This window comes from Siphateles boraxobius, unplaced genomic scaffold (assembly GCF_051911475.1).
Source record: "Siphateles boraxobius isolate OS27281-9 unplaced genomic scaffold, OSU_SipBor_1 6, whole genome shotgun sequence".
Lineage (NCBI taxonomy): Eukaryota > Metazoa > Chordata > Actinopteri > Cypriniformes > Leuciscidae > Siphateles > Siphateles boraxobius.
Genome location: NW_027509186.1, coordinates 37,164,153 through 37,177,586, shown reverse-complemented (window position 1 = coordinate 37,177,586; position 13,434 = coordinate 37,164,153). Strand labels below are relative to the sequence as shown.

At 39.5% G+C, this 13,434-nt stretch overlaps 2 protein-coding genes and 1 pseudogene across 3 annotated transcripts in view; all 3 read right to left on the bottom strand.

Annotated features, from left to right (window-relative positions):
- Positions 1–13,434, bottom strand: part of LOC143715490 (uncharacterized) — a 43,823-nt gene that overhangs the window by 26,384 nt on the left and 4,005 nt on the right. The window lies entirely within an intron of this gene.
- On the bottom strand, positions 2,086–2,803 carry LOC143716528 (uncharacterized; the record flags this gene model as incomplete). Its single annotated transcript, XM_077209080.1, has 1 exon — positions 2,086–2,803. A coding segment is annotated over one exon (702 nt), but the record flags the coding sequence as incomplete, so codon positions are not given.
- The window catches only part of LOC143715429 (uncharacterized), a 90,757-nt pseudogene continuing 83,155 nt past the window's right edge, over positions 5,833–13,434 (bottom strand). The window contains exons 4-5 of the transcript XR_013195750.1: positions 6,568–7,979; positions 5,833–6,497 (exon numbers count right to left, since the gene is read on the bottom strand). The product of XR_013195750.1 is annotated as an uncharacterized LOC143715429 (transcript). The remainder of the gene's footprint in view (positions 6,498–6,567; positions 7,980–13,434) is intronic.

The window sequence follows — 13,434 nt, the reverse complement described above, 5'->3', positions numbered from 1 at the left end:
CGGCTTGTGGGCGGCGCTCTGTGTCGCCCGAGAACTCTGTGAGCTCAGGGAAGAGGGGATTGTTTCTGACTTTAACCACATTAGGGTGCTGCCCACCCGTGGGTGAGCAGCGGGGAGTGGAGAACAAAAGATTCTCCCCCGGCCCTCCACCGGGGGAAGGAGTGGTCCTGCTACCACCTCCTGTGAAACAATCATCATCCCTGAGCAGCCCGTCTCAGGAGCGCCGCTTGGCCCGGCGTTTAGCGGGGGGCGGGGCAGGAGAGGGCTGTGGCGCCTTCTTACGGCTTCCTCCACGACCGGCCCTGGGTGGAGGCTGCTGCGTGGTCCGGGCGGGAGGGGCGGGAGCCGCAGGAGGGCGCCCTCGGCGGGAAACAGGTCGAGGCGTCTGCCCGGCCGGCTAGGTGGAGGCAGCAGCGGGCCGGCGGGGCAGAATGTGTCTGATGGCCTCGGTCTGTTTCTGGGCAGTTGAAAACTGTTGGGCAAAGTCTTCAACTGCACCGCCGAAGAGGCCGGCCTGGGACAAGGGGGCGTTAAGCAGACGGGTCCGCTCAGCGTCCCGCATGTCAGCCAGGTTCAGCCACAGATGTCGCTCCTGGACCACAGCTGTGGACATCACCAAACCCAGGGAGCGCGCGGTAACCTTCGTCGCCCGGAGAGCAAGGTCGGTCGCGGCGCGCAGCTCATCAAAGAGCCCTGGGTTTGTCCTACCCTCGTGCATGTCTCTGAGCATCTGGGCCTGGTAGACCTGCAGAGTGGCCATAGCATGCAGTGAAGCAGCCGCCTGTCCCGCCGCTCTGTAAGACTTCGCCACCAGGGTCGACGAAAATCTACAGGCTTTGGATGGGTGCTTAGGCTCGCCCCGAGAAGAAGCACTCTGAGGACATAGTTGCATGGCAACAGAGCGTTCAACCGGGGGAAGCCCAGTGTACCCACGGGCAGCTGCCTCATCGAGGGGAGGAAAGGCGGATGAGACCAGCGAGCGGTCCCGAGAAGACAGGGGGGTCTTCCAGGACTTCGAGATCTCATCATGCACATCCGGGAAGAAAGGTATTGGGGTTTGCCGAGGACGAGGGTCGGCGGCCTTACCCAAAAACCAATCGTCCAGCCGCGAGCGCTCAGGACAGGGTGGAGGCCTCCACTCAAGTCCGATGCTCGCGGCTGCCCGGGAAAGCATGGCCGTCATCTCCGGATCAGACTCGAGCACAGCCGTATGCACACCGGAAGGTGGCAGCTGTGAAGAGCCCTCACTTCCAGAAGAGTCAAACCCGCCTAGTGATGCTGCAACAGACATAGCATCTTCCTCTGTAGCTTCAACTGAAGCACGCGGGCCACCAGAGGGTAGACCCGCGGGAATCAGCAGTTCACTAGCGGGCACCGTCATTGAAGAGGGGGGCTGGGGTCGCGGACACATAGTCGGCGCCTTGTTCCAGACCGTAACCCTCAGATCACCCTGGCCACCAGCCGCAGGACGGGGGTGGATGAGGGGACTCTCACTCTTGCGAGTTCACGGAGTCTCGACCGTAATGACGCGATGGTCATGTTCCCACAGAGAGAACATGAGTCATCCACGAGCGCTGCTCTAGCATGATCAATGCCCAAACATACTATGCAACGCTCGTGCCCATCAGAGTCCGATACCAATCTGCCGCAACCAGAAGTACACGGGCGAGACATCTTTAAAATGACGTGCCACGTGTAAGCTCTTTTAGTGAGAGAAAACTCAAGTGTTGAAGCACCCGGGGAGAAACGCACCGACTGGCAGACCACTGCAACAGATCAGCAGGAAGCACGCTCTCGCCGTAGATCGCCGTCACACCAACACTCGAGGTACTCGTTTGTAAAGCTGACAATTCAGAGATGGCTTGTGGAGAGAAGAATACACTTGGCTCCGAAGCGAAAACATATCTGCTTGCTGCCGGCTTCCTCCTTTTATACCCACGAGGTGGGGCGGAGTTACGCCATGCAAATTCCGCAGACCCATGGCATTTCTTTGCCATTGGCTCGTTTTGTAATACTCGAAGTTGATAGGCTTTCTAAGCGAAACCCCATTCGTCGTCATCCGACGTAACTCAGAGTGACAACGAAAGGGAACTAATTTTGCTCACTTGCAACATTTTTCCACATGAGTGTAAAGGCCTGATGAACGTCTAACACTCTTCCCAAACTGAGTACAGTAGTACGGCTTTTCTCCAGTATGAATTCGCTCATGAACTTTCAGGTTTCCAGAATGAGTGAAACTCTTGTCACAATATGAGCACTTGTAAGGTTTTTCTCCAGTATGAATTCTTTGGTGCTGTTTCAGACTGTCAGCTCCAGTAAATCTTTTTCTACATTCACAACACACATGATCTCTCATTTCATTATGTGTTTTCTGGTGCCGTTTAAAATGATTCAGTCGTGAAAAACTCTGTCCACAGAGAGAACACACATAAGGCTTCTCATCTGAATGAACTGTCAGGTGTTCTTTTAGACTTGATGATGAAATAAAATGTTTACCACACTGATCACAGTTAAACGTTTTTTCTCCAGAGTGAATGTGCAGATGATATGTCAAACTTGTTGAATCTTTGTAACTCTTCCCACACTCAGTACAGTAGTACGGCTTCTCTCCAGTATGATTGTGTGATTTCAGAGATCCACACTGAGAGAAACTCTTGTCACAATATGAACACTTGTAAGGTCTTTCTCCAGTATGAATTATTTGGTGCTCCTTCAGATGACCAGATGTAGTAAAGCTCTTCCCACAGTCACAACACACATGATGTCTCACTTCATCATGTGTTTTCTGGTTCTGTCTAAAACTTTACGGCCTTGAACAACTCTTTCCACAGAAACGCAGATGAGGCTTCTCATCTGAATGAACTTTGAGGTGTTGTTTTAGATTTAATGATGAAATAAAATCTTTACCACTCTGATCACAAGTAAATGTTTTTTCTCCAGAGTGAACCAGTAGATGATACCTGAGACCTGATGCATCAGAAAAACTCTTTCCACACTGAGTGCATGTATACGGTTTCTCTCCAGTGTGAATTCTCATGTGTCTCTTAAGGATTACTTTTTGACTGAAACTCTTTCCACACTGTGAGCAGGAGTGCAGCTTTTGGCTTTTTTTCCTTCAGTTTTGAAGTTACAGTGTTTCTTTGCTTCATTTAGTTTGTGTCTCACTTCCATTTGCTCTGAAATAAACATTAAGAATCTGTTCATTTAAATGTGAAAATCCAAGTGAACATTTAACAGAAATCAAGACTTCAGGTTTCTGTCTGTGTGATTATAAAGTATCAGATCCTTGATGTTTAAAGGTCAGTTCTGTCATGTTAATATAATTAAAACTGCTATATAAAAGTTTGTGAACCTAGTACCTAGTAACTGGTGCATTTGCATTTCTCTATAATTTATCATCCATATACTACTTATTTATTCATAGAATTAAGGAAGAATCAAGAATGAACACCAACCTTTTTGTTCCTCAATATCTTCATGTTTTATTCTGGTTGGTTCTGGATCACTCATGTCTTCAATCTCCTCTTTAATAAACTCCATCTTTAACAGTCACACAGATTTCAGCTGCTACTCATGGAGTTTGTCCTTCTCTTGTAGGATGATGGGAATATTCCCAGTATTTATTGGTGAATTGTTGTGGGAGGGGCTTCACTGCAGGTGTGAACTGTGATCACTGTGTGATACTGACGCCCACAGGACCAGATCTGGAAAAATCAGAGATAAGTTGCTGAATTTATACTGGAATACTTTAACAGCAAAACACACATGGTGCTTCAAATATTTAGCTCAAATATAGAGCATTTTGATTGTTACATATTAGTAGTGTGTATAAAACTACTCTAGGTTGCTAATTTTTATGTAACCCAGAATATTATAAGGATGAAACAGGGCACATGTTATATTTTTCAGAAATCTAACATAAGACGACAGAAATCCACTTAATATGCAATATGCAGACTGAATAGAGGAGGTTTACGTAACAATAAAAAAAATGATATTCCTCATGTTGCTTCGGTAGCAAAGTTGTTTTGAAACAACGGCAATGTCTGGTAATGTTATAAACTGTACAATGACAATAAAAATAATATTTAAACAAGTTTACCAGCCGCAGAAATACAGCGGTTCCTCCTGAACACAAGCAGCGCTGCGCTTATAAACACTTTATTAGAGGAAAATTAGATGATGCCATCGAAACTTTTATGAAGACCATAATTTCCCTTCAGATATACATTCAAATAAAAAATCGGATCTGCACTAATCATGAATTTCAGTGTCAGAAAGAGAGATTGCAGGTTTGGTTTCTGTAGCCTTTAATAGTATTTTTAATCATGTACTTTAACCTGAGGGGTAAAACATTAAAAACACATTGAGGTGATTATCATATAAAGTATCACATAAATCCTGTAGTTTGTCGGACACTAATGATGTGCTTGATGTGCCAATTTACAGAAGATCTCAGACATCACCATAATGAATGAGGTGAAAACAGGGACTATTGAACGAGATAAAGATGATTTTCAGCAGCTCAGTTAAACGTGTTTGTTACACTGTTAATTTGCTAATTGACATTCACAGTTTTGTTTTTCTTTACATTGTTTTGCAATAGGGCCTCTTCTCAATTTTTAGAAGATCATTCAAGAGCACATTCATCCAGTAATGAAACAAGTAAAAGATGTGTTCGACCTGAAGCGATGCTGCACAGACTGATCGATGTATGACATGTAAGTACTGTGAGCCGCTCTCTAATCGCTCTCTCTGTACTTTGAAACATACATTTCTCACACACCGATCGGTCTGTGCAGCGCCGCTTCAGGTCGAACACACTTCAAGTCTTTATGAGAGAGTCATTGAATCATTCACTCAAACATTGAGCAATAAAGCAAGAGATAAAGATGACATGGTCATATCCTTTGTGTAGATTGATAAACGTAAATGATACATCCCTCTACCCGTCTAGGGGAAGTAACAAAGGAAAAAGTTTAAACTAAACAACAACAAAAAAAAGTAAAAGGGGGTAAAAAAAAGGGAGAACACACTTTTATCCTCTGTCCCCGGCGGAAGATGATGACACCGGATTAGATTTAAACAAAATGTGTTTTATTTACAAAATATGGGCCTGGTTTCACAGACAGGGCTTAGATTAAGCCTGAATTAAGCCTCAGTTTAATTAAGACATTTAAGTAGCTTTTATAAACATGCCTTAGAAAAAAAAACAATATGGCCATGATGTGTCTTCCTACATCAGTTAGGGTTAGAAGAACTGTTGCCAAACATATAACATGCTACAAACATAATAATTACTGCAATAATGATCTAAATTTTTGACTGGGCAGTGCATGTGGCCAGAGTATATAATACTTGCTTGTATTGTTCCTACATCACAACAATATAAAAAAAAGGGAAAATGTAATTACAGGGAAATCTTTGACTTATATTTTGACTTTTGATGGCATCTCTGCCCCAGTGAGACAGTAAAAGTAACAGTACTGTACAAGAAACTTAATAGAAATGATCATTCTCACTAAAGAAATGTGACAAACGCATTTATCAAAAATGTTCATGTTTATAATGATTTCATGTTTATACCCGAGTCGGGAGACGGCAGCGCCGGATGATTCTGTCAGCTAACATCAGCATTAAAGACTTTTCAAATAATTTACCTCAAAACTCACTTTCATGTTCGAATGCCTTTTGTTTGTGTTCCGATGTGTATTCTGATCACAGTATAAGGTGGAAATATTTATACGCGACTATTATTAGACTGTGCACGCTAACCATTACCATAGTAAACATAGTAAATATGAACGCTTGAAGAAATCAGAAAAATCATAATTATGATCAATGTATCACTTTTTATTGTAAACCTGTGGTAAAACACAGATGATTTTGATTTTAAATATTCAAGCAAACAACAAAAATGCCAGCAAACAGTCGCTTTTATCATGTTTGTTTTGCGATCAAGCTGTTTCCAGTGTTTTTTTTCTGATTTGTTTTCTGATAAAACTTCCATTTGTTGGTGAAATAATGTGTTAGTGTGACGTTGTTCCAGAGAGGCGAGTTACGGGCAGGTTTTAGTGAAGCTTCTGGCCCGACAGTGAAAACGCAGCAGATTTTGGGCACGGTGCTACTGCATGTTACAAGTCTTTCCTTTTCTGCAACATTCAAGATTAAATGGAACACATTTTCTCGTTTGTATTTTCTCGTTATTTCATCTGACTCCATAAATGAAAAGGTTTTAATGATATCTGTGCATCATTAAATGTGAGCGAATGTTTTATTCTTTTTAAACTCTTGAATGAAAATAATGTCAAAGTCAATTAGAATAATCAAATAAAAAAATTAATTATGTCAGGTAAATGTATCATTACAATTTCATAATCAATTCAAAGATAATCAATGTAGCGTATGGACCAATCACACACACAAATTATTCATTATAATTAATGAATAGTCCGGCAAACTCACTCTCCCAACAAAGATCTATGTTTCCCCTGAAACTAACATCCCAATGAAGCTAACACCACTGGCAGAACTCAGTGTCCAGTAACACTGATAAGACTTTACGACCCCAAAAAAGGAATGTGCAGAGGGCTGTGACTCTTCTGAGAAGGAGAAATAAACCCTGTTAATCCTATATATTCTAAATATATATAACCACTTGAGAAATGTATAAACATGTATCTAATTTTCCCATCTCATGATTTTCCTTTTCATGTTGTTTAGCCTATGTTTTCTTGCAAACTCGAATGGGTTAATGTTTCAGACTCTGCATACTATGGTTAGCCAAAATCATATGTGTAGCATGTTTGATCTCTATAAACTCCAATCTTTTTCCCCCATTGTTAGTTTACATTACATTTTGCTAACTTTGTGACGCTTGGGTATTATAAGAATCTTGAAGATTCTTTTTCTTGAACACCCAATGACATTACAGATTCAAACGCCTTGCTCGAACACAAAGAGTCGTAAAATCTCCCTCAAATATGAACTTGCTCATGTACTTTCAGGTATCTAGACCGAGTGAAACTCTTGTCACAATATGAACACTTGTAAGGTTTTTCTCCAGTATGAATTCTTTGGTGCCGTTTCAGACAGTCATCATTCTCTAGTAAAACTCTTCCCAGAGTCACAACACACATGATCTCTCACTTCATCATGTGTTTTCTGGTGCAGTTTAAATTTATTCAGCCGTGAAAAACTCTTTCCACAGAGAGAACACACATAAGGCTTCTCATCTGAATGAACTTTCAGGTGGTCTTTTAGACTTGATGATGAAATAAAATGTTTACCACACTGATCACAGTTAAATGGTTTTTCTCCAGAGTGAATGTGCAGATGATATGTCAGACTTGTTGAATCTTTGTAACTCTTCCCACACTGAGTACAGTAGTACGGCTTCTCTCCAGTATGAACTCGCTCGTGTGATTTCAGGTTTCCAGAATGAGTGAAACTCTTGTCACAATATGAGCACTTGTAAGGTTTTTCTCCAGTATGAATTATTTGGTGCCGTTTCAGATATTCAGCTGTAGTAAAGCTCTTCCCACAGTCACAACACACATGATCTCTCACTTCATCATGTGTTTTCTGGTGCCGTTTACAACTGATCAGTCGTGAAAAACTCTTTCCACAGAGAGAACACACATAAGGCTTCTCATCTGAATGAACTTTCAGGTGTTGTTTTAGTTGTGATGATGAAATAAAATCTTTACCACACTGATCACAGTTAAATGTTTTTTCTCCAGAGTGAACGAGCAGATGATTATTGAGAGTTGTTGCTTGAGAAAAACTCTTTCCACACTGAGTGCATGTATACGGTTTCTCTCCAGTGTGAATTCTCATGTGTCTCTTAAGGGTTACTTTATGACTGAAACTCTTTCCACACTGTGAGCAGGAGTGCAGCTTTTTGACTTTTGTTCCTTCAGTTTTGAAGTCACAGTGTTTCTTTGCTTCATTTAGTTCGTGTCTCACTTCCATTTGCTCTGAAATAAACATTAAGAATCTGTTCAAGAAGGATAAATGTGAAAATTCAAGTGAACATTTAACAGAAATCAAGACTTCAGGTTTCTGTCTGTGTGAGTATAAAGTATCAGATCCTTGAGGTTTAAAGGTCAGTTCTGTCATGTCAATATAATTAAAACTAGGGATCCACGATATATCGACCACATATCGATATCGGCCGATAAATTGTCTTTTTTGATGTTACAGTTATCGATCCGATAAGAAAATTGGCCCGATATATCAAAGCCGATAGATAATAGATTATTTACTTCAGTTGAGAGATGCGCGCTGTTCGCCATGATGTTTCTGAATGATTGGATTCACTTTGAAAAGGAAGATACAGTTGAAGATACAAATCTGTCACATAGGCTTCATAACATTATAATAAAAACACGCCTGTAAAAGAATGTTGTGAATTCTAGTTCGCCAGTGTTTCAGCGTGACGAGCGCGTTGTGGAAAGAGCGCATCTATGGAGTAAAGCCTTATAGCGCGTCCAGAACAGGGATTAGCCTACTACAACATTATGACCAGCACAAGTTCGATAGTGCATTCACGTCATTTTGTGCAGATAAGTCGTAATATAAAGTTGATGTAAAATAAATATCTGATTAATCTCACATATTATGCGTTTCGTGGATTTAAACAACCTGCTAGAAAAGTTCTTCGTTTCCCGGTGCTCGTTCTCTTCAGCATCAGATTAAACAACAATGCAAAACATTAAAAGCTATGATTGGGACTGTCATATAATTATAATTGTATTCACTATTGTAATAAATTTGTAAATTCTTTGGGTTTGCATTCTTCAGCAACCGTTGAGTTGATTAACCTTCTAGCAAAGCGATTTGGTTTAACGTTCGTTCTCTTCAGCTTCAGCGCGCGCAGCTCACACAGCAATGTCATTTGAAACAGTAACTAAGCTATTAAAGATGTTTACTATCACTGTAATATTAAAAATGTTTAATTTTTTTTCAAAAACATTGTGTTATAATTAATAACTACCTTTATTTTGTTCTCGTATTATTTTCATCAACGATATGGTTTGATAAAAACAATTTCCTTATTGTCCGTGCAGAGGCGATTCCATTTTATTTTTCCATTTTGTTTCTTTATATGCAGCCCAATGTTATCCAATGACTTGTTTGCATTATTTAGTTATTTTATTTTTTGTTAGGCAATGGATTTTTTGATAACACTTTACAATAAGGTCTCATTTGTTAATGCATTAACTAACAGAGAGCAATAGCCTTTGTTATAGTAGCTAATAAAATATGTGTGTTCATGTTAGTTCACAGTGCATTAACTAATGTTAACAGATACAACTTTTTTAAAAATGTCTTATAAAATTGTTGGTTCATGCTAACTAATGCTAACAAAATTAAACCTTATTATAAAGTTTTATCATTTTTTTAATAAAGAAAGTTGCCCATAGGAGTGTAAAATTAATTTTAAAAGTTAAGGAATCTAACACTGGTTCAAACTAGGCTACTGTATTGTAAATGTTTGATTTATGTTAAAAGTTGAGACAAGGCTTTTAATGGTGAGCCTTTTGTTTATGTATACAGGCTATCAAAGTATATAAAAATTTTAATTTAGATTTATCGGCCAATATATCGGTTATCTGCTTTCAAATGTAAAGAATTATCGGTTATTGGTATCGGCCAAAATGTTCATATCCGTTGCATCCCTAATTAAATCTGCTATATAAAAGGTTGTGCACATTTATATGCATTTCTCTGTAATTTATCGTCCATATACTGTTTATTAATTCACAGAATTATTGAACAAACAAGAATGGACACCAACCTATTTGTTCCTCAGTGTCTTCATGTTTTATTCTGGATGGTTCTGGATCACTCATGTCTTCAATCTCCTCTTTAATAAACTCCATCTTTAACAGTCACACAGATTTCAGCTGCTACTCCTGGAGTTTGTCCTTCTCTTGTAGGATGATGGGAATATTCCCAGTATTTATTGGTGAATTGTTGTGGGAGGGGCTTCACTGCAGGTGTGAACTGTGACCACTGTGTGATACTGACGCCCACAGGACCAGATCTGGAAGAATCAAAGATAAGTTACTGAATTTATACTGGAATACTTTAACAGCAAAACACACATGGTGCTTCAAATATATTTAGCTCAAATATAGAGCATTTGGATTGTTACATATTAGTAGTGTTTATAAAACTACTCTAGGTTGCTAATTTTTATGTAACCCAGAATATTATAAGGATAAAACTGCATGTTAAATTGTTGTCTAAATTAATCAGAAATCTAACGTAAGACGACAGAAATCCATTCAATATGTAATATGCAGACTGAATAGAGGAGGTTTACGTAACAATAAAAAAAAGGTAGCAAAGTTGTTTTGAAACAACGGCAATGTCTAGTAACGTTATAAACTGTGCAATGACAATAAAGATACTATTTAAACAACTTCACCATTCAAATTATATAGTTTTGACAAAAAAAACATTATAAAGAGCCTAATTAATGATTATGTAAGTAAAGTTGCAAGAAAATGCAAATTCCCTCTCTGACAATAGAAAAGCAGAAATACAGCGGTTACTCCTGAACACAGGCAGCGCTGCGCTAAAACACTTTATTAGACATTACTGAGGAAAGATAAAAGATGATGCCATCAAAACTTTTATGAAGACCATAATTTCCCTTCAGATATTCAAATAAAAACTCGGATCTGCACTAATCATGAATTTCAGTGTCAGAAAGAGAGTTTGCAGGTTTGGTTTCTGTAGCCTTTAATAGTATTTTTAGTCATGTAACCTGAGGAGTAAAACATAAAAAACACATTGATAGGTGATTATCACATAAAGTGATGATCCTGTAGTTTGTCTGACACTAATGATGTGCTTGATGTGCCAATTCACAGAAGATCTCAGACATCACCATAAGTAATGATGTGAAAACAGGGACTAGCGTATTATTATGTAAAAAATTTGATGTGAAACACTGCAGATCACTGATTGGTCAGAGAGAATCGTCACTACCAGTTTTTAAATTTGGGTCATGTAGTCCCTACCGGCCATTTGCTGTAGTCCTTAGAAATTGATTTCTTTAAAAGCAAATATCTCCCTCTGCTTTGAACTTCGAGCGTTGCAACTTTGCAGATGTCGTTTATGCTCAAACAGCAACATTACACACTAGCTAAAGTTAGAAAAGTGAAATCGTGTTTTACCACCCCTTTAAACAAAAGAAGAAGAAAGAAGTAGTTTAGCGCACTTTTTTTCTCTTAGCGTCCGTTTTATGGTGACTCGTCAATTCGTCACATTTTAACCAGCATACTTCGAGTAAGCAAGATTTGGGTTAATCAACCGAGAGTTCAGGGTATCTTTGACGGTAAGATAACCTTGCTTTCTGGAAAACTCCTAGGTAACTGTATCCAATATCACAGATCTTCAAAAGGATAGTTCACCCAAAAATTAAAATTACCCCATGATTTACGCACCATCAAGCCACCCTAGGTGTATATGACTTTTCTTTCAGACGAATAAAATCGGAGTTATATAAAAAAATGTCATGGCTCTTCCAAGCTTTATAATGGCAATGAAAGACCGTTTCTGTCCATCAAAGCACATCCATCCATGATTAAAGTGCTCCACACGGCTCTGGAGCGTTAATAAAGGCCTTCTGAAGTGAAGCGATGCATTTGTGTAAGAAACATATCCATATTTAAAACTTTATCGACTAAAATAACTAGCTTCCAACAGACGGCCGTACGCATCGATTTACGGTGAAAGAGTAACACTTGACCTGAGGCAACAATGTAATGACGAACGCGGAAGAGCAGAGGATAGAGCAAAACAAAACAACAGTGACAAATTTGAAGTCTAAAACAACCATTTTTAAAGAGAAATGTTGGAGGAGCTTGAGTTTGTTGGCCAGCCCTGTTTGTATGTTTGAGAGGCGTCACAGCTTACGCTACCCCTACATCCTACGTCAGGGGTTCTCAAACGTTTATATTCAAAGATCAAAATCTGGGGGGGCTCAAGATGGCGACGTGAGCGGTTGTGGTATTTTGAGCTGAGACAGAAACATAGGGTCCACTTCATTTAATAAGATTGAAATCGTATGGTTGCTTAGTAGTGCTAGTTATGCATTTGTAAAGACATTTTTGGAGAGTTTTTAACAACATTTTTGTGTATAAACGATACTCTATCAGCCACTTGGTAGACGGTCACCTCGAAAAGATCAAAGATGGAGCATTCTTTGGAGATAGAGATCGAATCTGCGAAAGAAAAAAGGTGTATTGGTGATCTCCATTCTTATAGCTGTAAAGTGGTCGAGGGAGGTACCTGTAATACAAATCCCAATAGTCCAGTGAAACGTCCACCAAAGAAAGCTAAGAATGATGGAGGAAATGAACTTTCTTTGACTGAGATGAAAGAGAACTTCATTCGCGTTCTGACGGCGAAAATCGACGAACGATCCGATCAAATTGACATTGCAGTTAAGCAAAACACTCTACAAATTAAAGGACTCAAAAAGTCACTTGATAACTGTTATCAAGACATTGCTGATTTAAAGAAGGAAAGTGCATGTCTTAAAAAACAGAGCGTGGAGTCTCAAAAGAAGATTCATGAAATGGAGCAGAAGTTAAACGACGCTGAGCGATATAACAGACGATGGAACTTGCGTCTCTATGGATCCCCTGAGAGATCAGAAGAAGACGTTAAAGCGGTTGTGAAAGAAATATGCAAAGAGATCCTTCCAGAAGCTGAATGCACTTTTGTGACAGGTGCCATCGATGTAGTTCACAGGATTGGCAAACCTCCAGAGTTGAAGAGCAACGTCACACCGCGGCCAGTGATCATCAGGTTTCTTTCACGGACGGCAAGAGACTTGGTATGGAGAAATGCCAAAGCAAATGAATATCTGCAAAGAAAGCATCTCCGTTTTAAAGAGGATCTGACCGCTGCAGACAAAGAAGCACGCGCAAAATGATGGCCTCTTGTTGAAAAGCACGCAAAGAGGGAAAGAGAGCGTACTTTGCAGGTAACAAGGCTTACATAGATAAGAAAGAAGTTCGAGTTAGCTAATGTCTCAGAAACTGAAATATTGAGCAGCTACTTGGAGCAAATAACTTTCTTACTTCTGAGTAGCCCACATGTAGGCTGTATAGGTAACAAGTTATGTTATAAACGGTATACTTATACAATTAGCTACATTTAAAATTGTGTTTTGTGTTCATATGCAATTATAAGTACAACATTTGCATAGGTTGTTGTTGTTTTTTCAAGGCATATTGTAGAGCATATGGAAGATAATTATGCAACAAACAATAGCTTTAAAGACCCTAGTTCAATAATTCGAGTTTTCAAAAAAAAAGTGTAAACGTTGATGTCTATATCAGTTTTTTCTATTAATGCCAGAGGTTTACGAGATCTTTTGAAAAGGAAATCCTTATTTTTATATTGTAA